The sequence below is a fragment of the Scomber scombrus genome, chromosome 7, assembly GCF_963691925.1.
Source record: "Scomber scombrus chromosome 7, fScoSco1.1, whole genome shotgun sequence".
Lineage (NCBI taxonomy): Eukaryota > Metazoa > Chordata > Actinopteri > Scombriformes > Scombridae > Scomber > Scomber scombrus.
The window spans coordinates 14,532,063-14,551,998 of record NC_084976.1 but is presented as its reverse complement, the minus strand read 5'-3'; the positions used below and the strand labels follow the sequence as shown (position 1 = coordinate 14,551,998).

General features: G+C 37.2%; 2 protein-coding genes and 1 pseudogene across 2 annotated transcripts; all 3 read left to right on the top strand.

Annotated features, from left to right (window-relative positions):
* The first annotated feature begins 4,544 nt into the window (after positions 1 to 4,544).
* Positions 4,545 to 7,567, top strand: LOC133983789 (chemerin-like receptor 1). The gene is made up of 2 exons (XM_062422983.1): positions 4,545 to 4,637; positions 6,113 to 7,567. The coding sequence occupies exon 2, from the start codon at positions 6,124 to 6,126 to the stop codon at positions 7,261 to 7,263; it is 1,140 nt and encodes a 379-aa protein (XP_062278967.1). The 5' UTR covers positions 4,545 to 4,637; positions 6,113 to 6,123; the 3' UTR covers positions 7,264 to 7,567.
* A 6,060-nt stretch (positions 7,568 to 13,627) lies between these two features.
* On the top strand, positions 13,628 to 14,744 carry LOC133983790 (chemerin-like receptor 1). Its single transcript, XM_062422985.1, has one exon. The coding sequence runs from the start codon at positions 13,635 to 13,637 to the stop codon at positions 14,742 to 14,744; it is 1,110 nt and encodes a 369-aa protein (XP_062278969.1). The 5' UTR covers positions 13,628 to 13,634.
* A 2,382-nt stretch (positions 14,745 to 17,126) lies between these two features.
* On the top strand, positions 17,127 to 19,256 carry LOC133983794 (chemerin-like receptor 1; annotated as a pseudogene).
* Positions 19,257 to 19,936: the final 680 nt, after the last annotated feature.

Below are 19,936 nucleotides of genomic sequence, written 5' to 3'. Positions count from 1 at the left end.
ATCTAGTTGTTTTTAAACTACAAAACTGCATGTCATTGCTGACTTAATGTTTCACACCTAGAGACGCACTAAGAGATATGAGACTCCGTTACTCATGTATGAGCATAGGTGTTTATCAGCACCAGACGGGAAAACATTTAAATGGGAGGGTACATTTAACCAAACCATATGATTATACACTTAAGGATAAAATATAACGCATTCCCATCCAGCACAGGCAAGTTCTCCCCCTCTCATTACTGTGTGGCAAACACACCGTCTGTCTCATTCCTTTTCCAACCTGCGTATCATCACTTGTGTTCCTTGATTGCAAATAAGTGCATGTAGTACAGCAACTTGGCACATTCTGTTGAGAAATTTGCTTTCTGTAAAGATGTGAACATATCTTGTTGCATTACTCTTAGAAAAACCTTGTTTTCATTTTACTGAATTTCACTGAAACCGCTGCTCTGTGATGTTTTCAATACAAAACATAAAGCACATTACAGCAACTTCCAGTGGCATTTATTAGGCAAGACTAAATCACTAAATGTGTAACCAATCCAAAGTCCATGAGCTAATTGAATAGGTGGAAATCTCTTTTGCTGTCTCAAATATGACAACCAGATGCCTGTTCAGTTATTAATCTGCAGAACCAGCGTTCAGGATGCAATGAGTTGGATGAGTTAAAACACTTGGCTGCCATCTCTGCTAACTAAAACTGTCACTGACCTTCGATAATGCCCAGGAATACAGTGTTAATTTCCAGCATTTCTGACCCTAACTTGTTAAAATACATAAAAAAGGATAAAGATTCCCATTTATTTCACCATCTGGTGCTCCCTGTTTAACCAGTTCCGGTTCCCCTAAACTTATTCCACTGTACCTCAAAATACACTCGAACAGACAGAGGGAGCACTGTGTCAAAGATCTGTATAACTTATGCACTGCCAGGCTTGTTTTCTGTCAGACAGAGCCAAGTCTGATTATTCATATCCCTTAGGTCTGCTGAGGGGGACCAGGCGTTGCGGTTGAAAGTAGGGACGAGTGTAAGGAAGTGGTTTAGGTTATTGAGGTTCAGCTTTTTACCCCATGTGTGGTGTATTGCATGGAAAAAAACCGTCAATGAGCTATAGTAGGGGCGAAAGCAGTTGGCACCCGTTTTTACTTGAAAAACAAAATTCCTGACCTCTCCGCACCCATGAGACAAGGGTTTGATTTCCAGTCATCACCACAACAAGATCAACAAACCTTTGAGGTTTCAACATACTGCAGATTCCCACTATTTGTGTCTTTGTGACTGTGTAAATTGGAATCTAAACGTTTCAGCACAACAGCGAGTATGCCACCATTTCACTCTGTGGCCCAACAAAAGTGGATTTAGAAAATGCTGTGAGCTCACAGTGTTTTGCACTCCACAGCATGAAAAATACTGGGTGTATTACACAGACACTGGAAACAGGAGTATGTTATTAGGACTTCTCAGTCTCACACAGAGACACATGCAGACATACATGCATTTTAATCTTGCTTTTCAGGTTGCTCCCCCTCCATACCAACTGCTGTAGTGAATAATAAATCCCCAAACTCCAACTGCGTATACCACCCTCTGCTAAAACTAAATTCCCTTTAAACCTCCGCTGGTTGTTTTACACACCCAAATTGGTATTTGTGCGGCATACACATAATTGCACGTTTGGTTGGTAAATCAAGAACTCTGGCAAGCCCTGGCCTCTGAAGGCTTCCCTCAAACTATAGCCTTGGGATAGCTATTAATATCCCCTACAGACACTAACAAAATGCTCTGCCTTTGAGTTCTGCTGAAAGACTGTGCAGCAAAAATTGTGAAAAATACATTTTAGCATAGAAACAAAAATTGGTGCATGTGTTACTCAAGAGAATCAGAACCAAATTAAACAAAGTAGTCATCCTGTCTAGACTAGCTAAAAAAGGAATCTCATTTAGTATTACAAATGGAGCTGAACAGTGCAGCATACTTTTCAGTAGCAATGAATAAGTGAACTGGGTCAACTTATTTCATAAATGTCCTGCAGTTAGAAAGAATTGTTTTTGTCCCTGATGTCTCTCAGTGGGGATGTATTCAGTTGCTGAATATTTATGTGTCCAAGAAAAAAAGGCAACGATAACAAAGACAAGTCCTCCTACGCTCTCAAATAAGGGTGTTGCTCTCTCACTCTTTTACTGTCTCTCTTTCCCCTCTCTCTTTCATTTCTTCCTCCCCCTCACATCTGGACTATTGGCAGGACACAGTTCCTGTGTGTGTACACTTAGGCAGGGGGACTCAGTTTAGGGTTGGGCAGGTTCTAGCAGCTTATACCACAGTTGATCAGTTCAAGATTTTGAACCTCATTGTGTTTCATTGTGTGAACAACTGTTGTAATCTAGATTATCAAAGCCGCCACCATCACTAAAATGCAACTTTGTCTGAATTATTAGTGTAACCTCAATTGTAAGTCTTCAAAATGTAATTAACCTATTCTTATAGTTGCAAATATTTGTCATAAGAAGGAAGAATACATGCATCAGACCTATTTGATGTAAACTTTTGTGTCACTTTCACAAATGTTAGGCAGATTTTAGTATATATTCCTTTACATTAATTAATGGATTTACACTGTAAATGTCAAAATTAAATAAATGTCAACTAATTACTTACATGGCAACAAATGTGCCAAAAAAGAAGTGTCAGTTGGCAAAAACCAGCCAAACCTTGTAGATATAATTTACTCAATGTGATGCTGTTCCAGAAGCTCAAATTGTGCAATATAAACTTTAAAAGAATTCCCCATCCACAAGGGTATTTTTACTTTTTCATGGACAAGAAGGATAGGTTACTGTGAATGAGGAAACAGTCCATTCAGCATGTTTTGCAACTTGCCACAGAAAGATTGTGTCTAAAGCAACCATCAACTCAATACCATGTTATACAGATGTATGAACGTGTGGGTAGTTGAGCAGCAAAACCAAGAGTAAAGAGGAACCATGTGGGAGGAAATATGACCACAAAGTCAAACTCAGATGCAACATTTCTTCCCCAATGAAAGGTAGGGCTATACTTTTGGGGATACCAGATTGATTTTCATTCTTTCCAGTCAACACTCCCCCATGTCCACGCCTCCATATCGCTCATATTATTGTCTTCCAATTTTTTTGCTTCTTCCTGTTGCAATGGCTTTCTGCAGATTTTTCTACATGATTGATTAGATTTTGTGCAATCCACATGTTATGATTTCTTATCTGTTTTTCTTTTAGGACACCAGACTGAAGCCTTCATTTAAACAGGAAATGGTCCCTTGTATGAACATTCACCATGTCAGGGTTTTTTTTCACTTCCTTCAAACCTTCTGTTTTGGTCTTAACTCTTTTTGATTAATTAGCAGGTCTGTGCTTTTTATGGTCTTGGATTAAATTACAGCAGGAACTCGACAGGTATATATTTTTTAAAACAACACATACACACACAGGCACGCAGGCAGGCACACACACACACAAACACACAAAAACACACACACACACACACACACACACAAAGGCAGCAGGAATGTGCGAGCAGGTTTAAAAGATTAAACTGTTGTGATATTACAGTTTATATCTGCTTTGAAGTAGGTATATGAATTACTGTTCTTTTAGGCTTCCATTCACTTCTGGTCCCATTCTGGAATGTTTCCTACATTCGTGCACCTTTTGGCAATGTTTCAGGAATGATGGGTTTAGTGTAATGAGTGAAAAGCATTCCCCTTGTTACCAAAAATATTTCATCCTATCACCTACAGTAAAGTTTCTTTTTTAAACTTTGTTTCTTAATTCATGTGTATGGCAGTCACACACATCAATGATGAAAATGCAGTTAGTATGCATTTCCAAATGTCAGTTACATCCTGTATAAAATCTACACCTGTGCAAGTGTACCAAATACTAATTGTAAATTCAATGAAAAAAACAACAACATTCAGGTTTGGATCTACAGAGGAACCATATAAAACTGCTTGGCAACCCTAAATTACTGACAGATGCTGTTGTGACTTTTATACACGAGGCAGGGTGAAAAGAGAGGACACTAAGAATATGTAGCCTACATGCCCGGCTGTTGATTCAAACAGCCAACACAGAGCAATTATACCCAACCTCAAGCAAACATGAGCTCAAGCCACATAGAGAAAAACACATTACGCAGCAGGATCATTGGTGGACATGAGAAGTCACGACTTTGCTCTTTCTCAGGTAGTGACCTCAGCAACCCCACAATTTCTGCATTTTGTTGTTTGGTGACTGCGTATTTTCACTTCTGGAGTTTCCCAAAGGCTTTTTTGTGTATTATTTGAAGAGGGCAGACGTGTTGTAGCAAGAAATTCACACATTCACATAAACAAAGTACATTTTCTATTTGTTTAAACATTTTATTTTATTTTTCTCTTGAGACGGCAATAAAAGAACTGCTAAACTGTATTAGAGGTTTAATGGTCTTCAAGAGAGGGGAGTGAGTGCTGATAATGATCCCGCCTCGATGTGAGTGATGACGTCACATATTTAATTGGTCTGGGATCTGAGTCCTGCAGCCTCCAAGGATCTGTCGGGGTTTGTCCTGGGTGACATTTGCAGCAGATACATCGTCCTCTGACTGGAAAGCTTTGAAAAAGGTACAGTAGATTTTTGTTATAAAATATCAGCAAACTTAACTCAGTGAATCAAACGAGGGTGTAAAGAAGAAACAGATGTTGGCATGTAGCTACAGCATGCCTTAAAAAGTTTAGTGTGGGATTTGAAGCGCTTCGTTTCAGACAGTTTGCTGCTTTTTGAGGTCGAAAAAGATGTTTATTTGGCTGTCTACTGTAAATGGGAACTTTTTTTCTGCAACTGTGTGGTAATAGTCAGGACTGGTCTGACTGTGCAAAAGCTTTTTCTCAACAAATTCTGCTTCCGTTTTAAGGGTACTTTAAATGTTTTTCAGTGGCAAATTGGTGGGGGCTTGCATTTCTATCGCATGTTATGCATAATTTTCAAATCCTTATTAAACTGGGATTTTTATTGCATACTCATCATTAGTCTATGCTGAATATTGAACATTAGAAAAATAATGAAAATGAAAAATAGAAAATTGAGAAACAAATACACGTGATACATGTGATTTGGTTGTGAATACTTACCCATAACAGCATCATCTTCGAACTAGAAAGTGAAGCTAAACATATAGGCAAACCCATTTTTCAAAAGTGGATTGATCAACTTTTTAAAAAAATGTAAAAATACAAAATAATTCCGTAAACCTCACACCACAGCATCAACAGTCACTGTTATTTATTTAGGCTAAAAGTAATAATAAATAAATTGATAAATAAATCCAAAAGTCCAACTGAAATCAGATTTAATCATCTTCCTTTATAGTCAAAAATAGTGGCAACATGTTTTTTAATGTATTGTTAATAGTTACATATTATTAGAATAAAAAAAAAAGGTCACTGCCAGGCTACCAGTGTTACATTACTGAACACAGAAAACAGTAAACAAATTGTAGTAGCTGCAAGTCATGGACAGTGTGTCGCTAATTTTGAAGAGCATCTAACAGGTCCGAAGTTACATTTACAGGTACTATTTAACATGCCAAAGCTGAACAACTATAGATACTTAGCCCCTTCTGAATGTTTGACTGGTCGTTCAACTAGCTAAGGTGCAGGGCAAGGCGTGTGTTCATGTTTGTAAGTTACATTAGATGAAAACTTTAGCAGAAAAGTTAAAGTGGGTGTAAAGTGGTTGAGTCAGTGGCTCTTGTGTTGTGTAGCAGGATGCTATAAGGCTCAGTGTGACTGTCTGCTCCGCCTATGATTAAACATCACATTATTGCTTATAAAAGATTTGAATTGCTATAACTAAATAAATAAGCACTCAAGCTACGTAAGCAGATGATGAATCAGTGTTTACCCGAATATTGTAAAACTATGAGGCTCTATCTTGAAATCAAAGAATTAAAAAAGAAAATCTCCCTTATGAGTCTTATTTTTGTTCTCACAGGGGAAAGTGATTTATAGAGATTAATAGAATATATAAATATATATATATTGTTTTATTTATTTTATTTTATTTTCAGTTACTTCAACTTTTATTTTTCATGTTGCAGGTCTCAAGACAATGATGGAGCTAATGTCTGCAACACCTTTCTATCACATAAATGTGACAGATGCCACTGGGAAAAATGGGTCTTTGTATGACGATGACGAGTATGATTACAAGGATGAGCATGCTGAGCTGAGACAGTCTCTCAATATCATGTCTGTTGTTATCTACTGTCTGGCTTTCGTTCTGGGTGTGCTTGGAAATGGAGTCGTTATCTGGGTGACGGGGTTCAAGATGAAGAAAACAGTGAACACAGTTTGGTTCCTCAACCTTGCTGTGGCTGACTTCCTCTTCACAGCATTCCTTCCTTTGAGTGTGACATACACAGCTATGGATTTCCACTGGCCCTTCGGCAAGTTCATGTGCAAACTGAACAGCACCATAAGCTTTCTGAACATGTTTGCCAGCGTCTACATTCTGGTGGTGATCAGCGTGGACAGATGTGTGTCTGTGGTATGGCCTGTCTGGGCCCAGAACCACAGAAGTGTTAGCAAGGCATCCTGTGTGAGTCTGGGTGTTTGGGTACTGGCTCTGATTCTTAGCACTCCATACTTCATCTTCAGGGACACTGGACCATCATATAACAATGAAGACATCATCAACTGCTTCAACAACTTTGCCTTTTCTGATGACTACGAAACACTATCTGTGAATCAGTTGAGACAATTTCGTCATCAGGCCATGACCATTACCCGCTTCCTCCTGGGTTTTGTTGTCCCCTTCAGTGTCATTGTCTCCTGTTATGCTGTGATAATCCATCGTCTCAGGAGGAACCGCACCCTGGCCAGCCACTCAAGTCGCCCCTTTAAGATCATTGCTGCCGTTATCACCACTTTTTTCCTGTGCTGGGCTCCTTATCACATCATGGCTCTAATTGAGTTGGTAAATCACATGGCTACTCATACAAGTGAAATACTAGACCATGTCACCACTATTGGGGTCCCTATAGCCACCAGCCTGGCATTTCTCAACAGTTGTCTGAATCCACTGCTGTATGTGTTCATGGGCCAAGATTTCAAGGATAAAGTTCGCAAATCCATCCTGAATGTATTGGAGACTGCCTTCCAGGAGGACGTTTCTCGCTCTTACACCTATACAAACTCAATGGTCACCAGTCGGAGCAAAGAGAAGTCAGTTTCTGATGCTGAAGTTTAAAGTTGCCCATGATATTAATAAATACTATAATTGTACATAGCAAATGTAATTGTATATACCAAATAGATTTTTTTGTTTTGTCATTTTTAATGTAATTGCCCTTGGGGCAATCTCTGCATATTGTTTTAGTTGTGAATGAATTTTTGATGATGATGTTATACTAAGTGGCTACATGTATCTTTTGAATAAGAGTGGTGCTTCTTTGACCCACAGCAGTGCCTGATTCCTGAACAGGAATCCAGCCATAATTTTAGTACAGACATTACATCAGGTTATGGTTAAATTAATACAATACAGGAAACAAAATAACAAAATAAGGTTTGACTGACAAAGGGAACTGTTCTTTGTCATGTTTGCTACAGATGCTAATGACCAGCCTTTAATTATATTGCGTCCTATATGTTACAGCAAAGAAATGGGAATGCTGGCAGTTTGCATTATAGCATCATGCCTATCTTGCCACATAACATATTGTGCTATAAACAAACAGATTTTATTGAATATAGAATATGTGAATGGATGGTATTGCTGAAAAACTGCACAAACAGTCTATGTGTTAAGTTAATTTCTTCAGCAAATTCCCCATTCACAATCACTCAACTTCCCCCTCACCTCCAACTTAGATCAGCCAATGATCCCATTCCAATTATTTAGGGTGCATACTAAATGGAATTGAAGTGGACAATTACACAATCTAGTTATGTATGTTAAGTATTACTTTTTATTTTGTGGCTATTTGTGTCTACTTCTAACAGCCACATTTGCCATTCATCATTTTTTCCACTTGCCATGTGGCAACACCATGAAATCCAAGTCAACCAAATTTTGACTGCTGCATATGCACCTGTTTGTTAAATTGTTAATTGGTATTCAGCATAATTACAGGCTAATGTAAGTGTAATAAATACATTAGTTAGTATGTGGTTATTGTGCATAAAGTAACAGCTGCATGGCATACTAAGCTTAGTTTTAACTTGAGATCCTTTATGTTGTTTGTTTGTTTTTGGGGGGATGGGGAAGTGTATGTTTGTCATACCCCACCCTTGGTATATCCATTTTCTGCCATAATCTGAGGATTTTAATGTAATTATTTTTCATAGTTGGCTTATCAAATAGTTTTTGTTTTTCCTTAATTAATCAATTATTTGTTTGGTTTATAAAATAAATTGGGAAAATTAAAGTGGCCCAGAGGTGCAAAACACATTAGGAAATCTGAAAAAGAAAACAGAATGAAAGAAAACAGAATATTTAGAACACATTTACAAAACTGAAAAACAAAACGACAGAAAACAGAAAAGGTACGGACAACAATTATTGTTTCAGACTGGACAGAAGCCAAGTTAATTCAATTTTAGTTCTTAGAAAAATCAAGGTTTGGTCAGCAATAATATACAGAAGCAAATACCCACAATTGAGCTTAGCTAAAGAAGATATTTGAAAATAATGTGATATCTCAATAAAGAGTATTTATATAAAATATATGAATATATATCAAATGTCCTTCGTACTCCAAAAACATGTTTAATTTAGTTCCATATAGTAATTGCTGATTTTCTATCTAATCTAACAAAACATTTCTGTTTTCTGAAGTGTCTTGCTTTTAGATTTATTAACTTTTCTTTCTGTGTTGTTTTTTGTTTTGTTGTTGTGTTTTCTGATTTCTCAATGTGTGGAAATGATGGACCTCAGGACCACTGTTGGAATTTTCCTTCCCAATGTCCAAGGTGACGTCTTCAAAATGCTTGTTTTGTCCTACCAACAGGCAAAAGTACAGGAATAGATAAATTCCTATAGATTAACTATTATGATTGTTTTGTATTTGTTTATTTTATTGACTGCAGCTCCCATTATAACAAATTACACTTATGTGTATGTGTTAACATGAATTTGTAAAGCTTTGTTCTAAGTGATTTTATTTTTATCTTTTAAAACCCTAATGACCAACTTGTTATTGATATCGTTATTTCCACGATTAAAATAAATTGGACTATTATTGGACCATTCTACCACTCATAGTGTATTTCATATTCACCATGCAATTTCATAAAATACTTTGCTTGTAATCGTTCTCTCTGCATGTGATAGATAGATAAAACAGGGTTTTTGTGCTGGTTTTTGTGCTGTTCTTTTATTGTTGTTATAGACTTGACCAGCAGAGGGAACTGTTTTACATTTAGTTGTTTCTCAAATCAAGGACAGCAAACTTCAGACTTCTGAAGTGTATTCCAGTCATTACTAGTCATTTGTGATTATGCAAAAATATGCTGAGTATCCCTTTTTTTTACTGTGATCAGCTCAGTGGGATAACAACCTGATGAATTTCTTAATTTTATTTGTAAGACATTTCGGACATCAAAATAAATTTATTTCAAAATGAATCTCATTTCATGGAAAAAAGCAAATAATATTCTTTCATATCCTTTCACGATATAATTTTAATGGTGTACACAGTAAGTAAGTATACAGTAATAAGTATATAGTGCATATATAGAATCAGCTTTATATATCCGCTTTATGTTGTTTTTAATTTAAAAAGAATAGTCAACTAGGGGTGTGAGTGGATTTTGGAAAAATGTTGCCTAGGCTAAACTGTAGAAGTGGATTTAGTTTTAGAGCAGTTATTAGCTACAAAATGGAATAGTAACCCCGCATTTTAAAATTGCTTTGCAATAAACAATTATGTGGTTTGTTAAAATCTGATGTATGCTCGTCTTATGTAGAGTCATGTAAAAAAAAAAAAAAAAAAGTTAAACTTTAAGCATAAAGGGACATTTTACTGTATAGTATATGTTTTAATGTATGTATGTTGTGGATTCATTTGATGTATTTGAGTAATAGTAAAGTAATAATATGTTGTGCATGCAACTCCAAACTGCCCCCACAAGTGTTTGGAAATTTCTGAAGAAATCTTATTGCAAGAGCAACTGAACGTTTTGCCAATGAGGACATGTGAAATACCCTTAGTACTATGTTAATTCTAAAAACATGTTAGAAAAGATATATCCTTCCTGCAGATATTTTTTCTGGCAGGATTTCAAGAAGTTCATGTCCAGATACAAGTGGACAGTGGAAGGAAGAGTGTTGCCTGCCATGTTATAAAACTCTTTGTTAACCCTAAATTATTATCAGATGCTGATAATAGTTGAGTTTGACTTTTTTGTGACATCATGCAATATATAACCTACATCTAGATGTTGATTAAAACAGTCAACACCAGAGCTCCACCACTGGAAATGTGTTGCAAAGGTTATAATGTTGTACTATACTGTATCTACAGTATATATGCATTATTTAGCTCATCTATCAATGAAGACAATATTTGCATAGCATAGACTTTTGGAAATTCTACAGCTCAGGGGTAGCCCCTGTCTAAGGTAGCCCCCACATGCTCTAGACCACCTATCCAATCTCCTATCTGCTCTAATTTGAAATGATTATGTGCTTTTCCCCACCTGACGAGTACAATTCACGATTACCTCATTGGTGAGTTTAAGGGCATTACAATAGGCCTAAAAGCTGCGTGGGAAAGATATTTAGGAGCAACATATGGAGATGAAGAGTGGAGTAAACTTGTTATGGAGATGCTAAATCCAATAAGAAATGCCGGGTCTAAACTTATTTAGTTTAAAAAACTCAATAGATTGTACTGGAAACCTGTGAGGATGAGTAGCCTAGGACTGAGTCAATCAAATCTCTGTTGGGGATGCAAAACTGACCAAGGGGATCTTCTTCATATGTTTCTTTATTGTCCCAACTTAACCTCCTATTGGCAGAGAGTCATGAAGAAGATTACTGATAGCCTTGGTATAGTTGTCAATGTTACCCCTGCGTTATGTCTCCTGAATAGTCTTAAAGGAAATGAGAGAGTACACTGGGCAGGAGGAAGTAACCCGACCTACTCAGAATGGTTCAATGCCAAGCAGAAAACAGCCGCGTATGAATGGCTAATATATAGTAAGTGAATGGTAAGATGGACATCTATACAGAAATATGGGACCCATTTCTAACACAAATCTGGGATCTAGAATCCAGGACTAATCTTGATAATTATTAGTAAAATTACCTCTTTGTGCATTTTGTTCGACTGGCGGCTGGGGAAAGGGTTTAGTACGGGATGGGAGGTGAAAAGAAAAAAAAAGTTTCCTTCTTGATCAGTTAGTTTGTGCTTTTGTGTATAAATATCTGTACTTATTGGTTTGTTTTCTATTTTTGTATTCATTTGATTGTTTATTTTATATTCATTCATTTGTTTTATCTATTGTTTAAATTGTTTTACATATACATTCTTGTAGATATTTATTTCATTCGAGTGTTTATACTGCTATTTTGTTGTTTTTTTGTTTGGTCTTTGTTTCTGGTGTGATCAGTGCTAATGTGGTTGTCTGTCTGAATGCCACATCTCGATCTTTGATTTCCGTTTATTTCCTGCCGCTTGTGTTTGAATGGGACTTGTATACCTTTTGTGTATCCAATATGAAGGACTCAATAAAAATTCAAATAATAATTCAAAAAATTAAGACATTGTGTGGTTTAAGAAGATTTGACAACATATTTTTAATCACAATGCATAAACAACTATTTACTAGCTTTATTGTCATTATATTGAGGGTCAGACAACAATAAAATGAAATTTAGATAGCACTCCCTGAGCCATAAGAACATTTAAGACAATTAAAAACAACTTAAGACATAAATACAACATTAACAATCTATAAGAGCAATGAAGTGCAATATGCAATATAAAAAGGTGCAAACAGCAACAGTAGCCATTGTTGTTGTAACAATAGGCCACAATCAGTGAGTGTGTGTGGGTGAGTGGGATGAGGGGATCAGGCCGTGTTCATTAGTTTAACAGCTTGGGAGAAGAAGCTGATGCTAAAGAATTTACGTACTTCAAAAAAGAGAAGTGAATGCTGCTTGTTTTCCCCGCCCCGATGAGTGTGATGACATGACACATCTGTCCTCACATTGGGGTATATTAACCTGGCAGGGCTTGATCAGTTTGTTCTGCTGCAGACACATTCTCATCTCACTGGAGAGCTTTGATTGAGGTACTGTACCTTTGTTATCTTCAGAATGTCCTATTTGTAGTGTGATATGAACCCACAGGATTGGAAGAAATAAGTCCAATCTAATCCAATTTTGGTTAGACAGGGTATAAGAATAGTAATGTTACTATTTGCTCCACCTGTTTTGTTGGCTGATGCTCTTTTGCAGTAAATCTCTGTTAACAGTTTGACAGAATAATAGAGATAAACATAGCACAAAAAGTAAGGAAATTTGTGTTTGGTAGTATATTTCTTTGTTGCAACAATGCTTCTTGGCAATAAATCTTATACGGTTGGAAAGCTTAGTTTAGCTTAGAGTTTATTTCCCTTTTAAATGGTGCCACATTTGTAAGGAACATGCATTTGTGGGATGAGCAGCAGAGCTGAGTATATGGGTTGCGCCCATGAAAGATTTGCCAAATTTCGTGTTGTCTGGTGGATGACAGAAGTCTGAAGACACAAGACATATTGGCAATTTAACAATTTATTCATTTAACAAACAGGAGCCTCAGTAGTGTGTGGAAGAACCATACACAGCCACAACAGCCTGGCACCAGATGAATTTTGGTTTTGCCAGTAGAGTTTGTGTAAATATTTCCTACATGGTTAAATGTGTGTCATAACTCATGAGTAATGTGCCTAGTGTTTTATAATGTGCCTGTTTCATCAGTCTGATAACGAAATTTGAAGAGCAAAGAGTGAAAAACAGGATCCTGACAAAAGGAACATTTGCTTATTTTAATCAATGAAATACTAGTACTAGAATAGTAGTAATAATAGTTGTAATATAATGTAGAATAATACAACAAAGACAAGTCAATAAAATAGACATGAAAATGTTCACCTTCATTGGAAGCAATCACCATCAGGCAGAAAACTTTCAATAGGAATGATCTTTAAGTCACACAGAGGTGTAAAGTGTTGCGACTTTTAGGTAACAATGCAGATTATTGCAAAGGCAAAGGCAGTTTTAATCAAGTTTAGTGCAACACTAATTAAGTACATGGGCCAGAGTGCCACGAATGGCAGGAATAAGAAAATAAGAAGAATAAGCATAAAAAAGCGGTTTAACAACAAGGACAATCTCATTTACATAAACAGTGAAAAGGACAGGGCCCAAACATCACATCTGTTTGGTAGCATATTTGGTAACAGGCAGGAATGGAGATTTGGGCGTGTCTGCCTTAACACTAACAAGAAAATAGGAAGAATGAAATAAAAAACTGATCATCACAACTTTACACAGTTCAAGTCAAATCTTTGGACGAGAGAGAGATGGAAATTACATTTATTCTTCTTATTGCCATTGCAGGTCTCAAGATAATGATGGAGATGACTGCTACACCCTCCTATCACACCAATACAACAGGTGTATCTGGAGGAAATGACACGTTTTATGATGAGTATGGTGATCTGAGAAGATCTCTCAACATCATGTCTGCTGTTATCTACTGTCTGGCTTTCGTTCTGGGTGTGCTTGGAAATGGAGTGGTTATCTGGGTGACGGGATTCAAGATGAAGAAAACAGTGAACACAGTTTGGTTCCTCAACCTTGCTGTGGCTGACTTCCTCTTCACAGCATTCCTTCCTTTGAGTGTGACATACATCGCTCTGGGTTTCCACTGGCCCTTCGGCAACTTCATGTGCAAACTGAACAACACAGTAAGGTTTGTTAACATGTTTACCAGCGTCTACATTCTGGTGGTGATCAGCATGGACAGATACATGTCTGTGGTGTGGCCTGTCTGGGCCCAGAACCACCGAAATGTACGCAAGGCGTCCTATGTGAGTCTGGGTGTTTGGGTACTTGCTCTGTTCCTTAGCACTCCATACTTCATCTTCAGGGACACTGGACCATCATTTGATGATGAAAAAATCATCAACTGCTACTTAAACTTTGCTTCTTCTGATGAAGACACACCTGCCGTGAATCAATTAATACTGCTTCGTTTTAAGGCCATGACCATCAGCCGCTTCCTCCTGGGTTTTGTTGTCCCCTTCAGTGTCATTGTCTCCTGTTATGCTGTGATAATGCATCGTCTCAGGAGGAACCGTGCCCTGGCCAGCCACTCAAGTCGCCCCTTTAAGATCATTGCTGCCATTATTGTCACTTTTTTCCTGTGCTGGGCTCCCTTTTACATCATGGATATAATTGAGTTAGCACATTTCAGTACTAATTTTTCAAATCCAGTATTAGACCATGTCATTACTATCGGGGTCCCTTTAGCCACTGGCCTGGCATTTGTTAACAGTTGCCTTAATCCACTGCTGTATGTGTTCATGGGCCAAGATTTCAAGGATACATTTCGCAAATCCATCCTGAATGTATTTGAGACTGCTTTCCAGGAGGAGGGTTCCCCCTCACACACCGACTCGAAATCAGTGGAAACCAGTCAGACCCTTGACAAGTCAGTTCATAATACTGAAGTATAAGGTTGTGACATGAATAAACAAATACCGAAATGGTACATTAAAAATAAGTTTGACACAAATGTAAATGTATATACAGCACCAGTCAAAAGTTTTGACACTCTTTCTCATTCTGAAAGTGGATGATGGGAAAGTGTGTCCAAACCTTTGACTCATTTTTATTTTTTTGTCTTTATACAAGGACTTTGATTCCCAAATTGAAACATTGGAACCGGATGCAGTTTAATTAGTGTGAGTTTTATGATTAGCTAACTGGTCAAGCAAAGAGTAGCATACTACATCTTAACTTCACCTGCAGTATTAATCTGATTGATGGGACTGATAGTAATATTGTACAATAAGGTAGCAGTTTCATAGTTGATTTACATCCCTGTTTATTCTTTCGCAAGATTATTTCACTGTGTGTGCAAAGCAAAAAGGTGTTTTTAAAAAAAAAAAAAACGATGTTATGATGTTGCTTGATATAATCTTAAAATAAAGACACATTTGTGGAAAACTCTCTTGTCGGATTGTGGGAACATTTTGGTCATACTGCAGTGAAAAGAAATATGTAGGCTTACTGTGAATTAATAAACCTCTAGAAAATGTCAAGAAAGCTTTGTGTTTTGCCAAATCATATTTCTTAACAGTTACTTTTTTGGTTATTAAAGATAGTTAATGAATGTGTTTGGATTCCAAGGGTCTCAAAATTACATAAAGAGTTATACATTTGGTTTGCAGTGCTTATTATATTTATTTATTTATTAAGTTTCTTTGTTCAGTTATTTTTGTTTCAAAAAAACATTTTTAAAAACCGTCAACTGCTTCAACAGCAGTTGACAAAAAAAACATAACTTTCAATTAAGGATTTCATTAGTAAGTTCTTCCTAACACATTTTTAAAAAAAAACTATCTTTTTACTTGGTCTTTTGTTGTAATTTGACTTTAAAAAGTCTGTGTTATAATTTCTACAAAGTAAATTACCCTGAAATGTTTGTAACAACTTTCAGTAACATTCACTGTCAGATATAACATTTTACAGATAAAGATATTACACAGAGCTTACATTACACCTTGCAATTTGAATACATTTGATAAAACATTATCCAAATCTTGCTGGCATGGCTGTGAGGTGGAGGGTACACTGATGCACTTACTGTGGTACTGCTTTCCTGTTAAGAGGTTTTGGCTGAATGTTACTGAAAGTTTGTCATGTGTCCTTAACATAGCAATAAAACTGTGTAAACCTGTATATTAGGTGCGAACCTGGACCAAGGCCGTAGCCAGGATTTTTCAAATACCGAGGTCAAAAAGAAGACTACAACTTATATATTAGGTATAAGTAATCCATAATGTATTTATACTGCTTTCTTGCTGTGCATTTCTCAGTCATGGTCACTCTTGTGGTCCAGTTCTTTCTAGAAGTGAGCACTATATAACTGCAACTTAAAAATCTCCAGTAATATGCTGTGTATGTTTGTTACATTTGTGACGAATCTGCTGACGGAAGCCAGTTGGGACATAACACCGGGCCGGGGCCAGTGAAAAAATTCTCGGTGGATTTCAAGGCCTCACTCCGCCGCTGGCTATAGCCAACTACTTTCGTTTTGACATGGCATCGGTATCTGCAAGTATGTGTCACGTGACCGTCCTTTGATGCAAGGATAATTGTCTCGTCGGCTATTTTCACTTCCCAATACAAATACCGAGGACATGACCTCCGTGTCCTCAATGGTAGCTACTGCCATGACCTGGACACTGCAAAACCCCAAAATTATACAAAGAATTATTGCCCTGGCTTTTCTATCAGCCAAACGGATCATTTTAATGAATTGGAAACAACATAAGCCAAACTGCTCTAGTATGGAGAACTGGCGCAAGGACTTCATGGAATTGTTATCGACGGAAGGTCGCCTCGACTCTAGAAGAGGATAATAGGCTGGATGAACAGTGGAGCTTTTTTACATCTCGCCTCCAGGAAACATGAGGATCCTCACGTCGTTAAGAACTGACATAGCCTACTATTGTACTTCTCTCTCTCTCGCTCTCTCTCTCTCTTTCTCTCTCTCTAGAAAAACACAGTGTTTACTGAGTAGTGACAGTCACTTTTATTGCAACCCAGTCTCACAGCAGTTCGTGAATTACCCACGAAATTTAATCTATACATCTTTGTATATGTCCACTAATTTCCTTTTTTTCGTGCCTGCCAGTCAAACCAATGTAGGCTATAGTTGGGAGTATGTTTCGTGTCTAAGCCACGTCTGAGTGAGTGATGTCTTCTGTGACGTCTTTACAAGACACAAATTTCCATGTTTGGAGGAAACACTAGTGACGGATGGCATGAGTGTATAAGTGTCAAAAAGAGGACTTTACTGCAGGAAACTACTGTTCGCTTCCCCTTTCTAACTGTGTCATGTTTCAAACTGTAAGTCTGGGCTTTTTTTAAATGTATATTTAAAGATGTTTTATCGTGGCGTTCATATTGCTGACACTATATCGACAAAGGTTGTTAATGAAGTAACGTTAGTCACTTTGTAATCATATCACTTTGTCATTTATGTGATCATTTTAACCAAAACCTCGATCTTTCCCTAACTCTAACGAAGTGCTTTTTGTTGCTTAACCTAACCAGAACTTCACCACAGCGTTGTTACACCATAAAACATCATTCTTTTTTAACAGTGATTTTTTTCATAGTTTCTGAGACCCGACTGACTGAAAAAAACGTGGTCAGAGTCAGATGGCAAGATATTTGTATTCTGTGACTCTCTAATTTTGAAAACAGAGAGGAGTAGCATATTGACTGTGGTGATTATTGCATGTCTTTGGTTCTGTTAATCTACAAATGCACAGATATAAATTATAGCTGAGTAAACCAGTTCTTTTGAAGCAACACCCTGTTAAGAGTTTAGTAGAATAATAAAAACAAAGACAAATAATTTTATAAAAATGACAGAAAATACATAAGGTTCACATTCAGTGGAAACAATCACCATCAGGCAGGAAACCTTCAATAAGAATGATCTTTAAGTTACACAGAGGTAAAGTGTTTTGGCTTTTAGTTGACAATACAGATTATTGCATGAGATTGCAGTAAAGGCAGTTTTTTGGTTCAGGGCTCATTAGACAACCACTGGAGCTAAATACATTGGTCAGAGCGCCACAAATGGCAGAAATAAGAAAATGGCTGTTCACCAACAAGGACAATCTCATTTACTTATAGTGAACAGGACAGGGCCCAAACACAATACCTTTGGCACACCTTTGGTAACAGGCAGAAATGGAGATTTGAGCGTGCCCGCCTTAACCAAAATACTAATGAAATAAAATAGACATTGGTATCCCGGATTGCAAGTGGATTTTTACAGCAGACTGATGATTATGTTGAACTAAGTTCAGACTTAGTCTCTCTTAGCCTAGGAAACATTCCTCACCTTTTCTTCAAACACTTTGTTGGTTAAGAAGAACAACTTTACACAGTTCGAGTCAAATTTTTGGACATGAGAGAAATGGAAATTACATTTATTCTTCTTTTTGCCATTGCAGGTCTCAAGATAATGATGGAGATGACTGCTACACCCTCCTATCATACAAATACAGCAGGTGTATCTGGAGGAAATGACACGTATCATGATGAGCATGCTGATCTGAGAAGATCTCTCAACATCATGTCTGCTGTTATCTACTGTCTGGCTTTCGTTCTGGGTGTGCTTGGAAATGGAGTGGTTATCTGGGTGACGGGATTCAAGATGAAGAAAACAGTGAACACAGTTTGGTTCCTCAACCTTGCTGTGGCTGACTTCCTCTTCACAGCATTCCTTCCTTTGAGTGTGACATACATCGCTCTGGGTTTCCACTGGCCCTTCGGCAACTTCATGTGCAAACTGAAGAACACAGTAAGGTTTGTAAACATGTTTACCAGCGTCTACATTCTGGAGGTGATCAGCATGGACAGATACATGTCTGTGGTGTGGCCTGTCTGGGCCCAGAAACACCGAAATGTACGCAAGGCGTCCTATGTGAGTCTGGGTGTTTGGGTACTGGGTCTATTCCTTAGCACTCCATACTTCATCTTCAGGGACACTGGACCATCATTTGATAATGAAAAATCATCAACTGCTACTTAAACTTTGCTTCTTCTGATGAAAACACACCGTCTGTGAATCAATTAATACTGCTTGGTTTAAAGGCCATGACCATCAGCCGCTTCCTACTGGGTTTTGTTGTCCCCTTCAGTGTCATTGTTTACTGTTATGCTGTGATAATCCATCGTCTCAGGAGGAACCGTGCCCTGGCCAGCCACTCAAGTCGCCCCTTTAAGATCATTGCTGCCATTATTGTCACTTTTTTCCTGTGCTGGGCTCCCTTTTACATCATGGATATAATTGAGTTAGCACTGGAAACCAGTCAGACCCTTGACAAGTCAGTTCATAATACTGAAGTATAAGGTTGTGACATGAATAAACAAATACTGAAATGGTACATTCTGAAATAATTTTGACACAAATGTAAATAAAGTCCAATAAAATGGATGATGGGAAGGTGTGTCCAAACCTTTGACTCGTACTGTGTCAAATTCCTTTTTATTTTGTTGTCTTTATACAAGGACTTAGATTTCCAAATTGAAACATTGGAACCTGATGCAGTTTAATTAATGTGAGTTTTATGATTAGCTAACTGGTCAAGAAAAGAGGAAGCATACTACATCTTAACTTCACCTGCAGTATTAATCTGATTGATTATCTGATTGGGACTGATAGTAATTCATAGTATTAGTATGAGATAGTAGTATCTAAAGTGTAACTAACTAAGAGTAAATAATAGTATTAGTTAGTATAATTTAACTTGTTCAATAGCTTCAATTAGTGAGAAACTATTTGCTTTATTTGATATAAAATGGTTAAATCATATTTTGTTAAAGCCCAAATTACGAACATATATCCAAATTAAGCACAATTATGGCCCTGAACCTTATGTTAAAGCAAACTTAACGAGAAATCAAAGGTCCTTAGTGGCACAGCTGAGAACAGGAATCCTTCCCTTGAATCTTGAAGTCGGCAGATTTAAAAACATTCTTGAGGATGAAAGGTTATGTGAATTATGTGAAAAATATTTAATGAGGTTGCTCGATACAATCTAAAAGTAAAGACAAATTTGTGGAAAAACTCTTGTCAACTAGGAGTGTGATTAAATTGTGGGAACGTTTCAGCCATGGC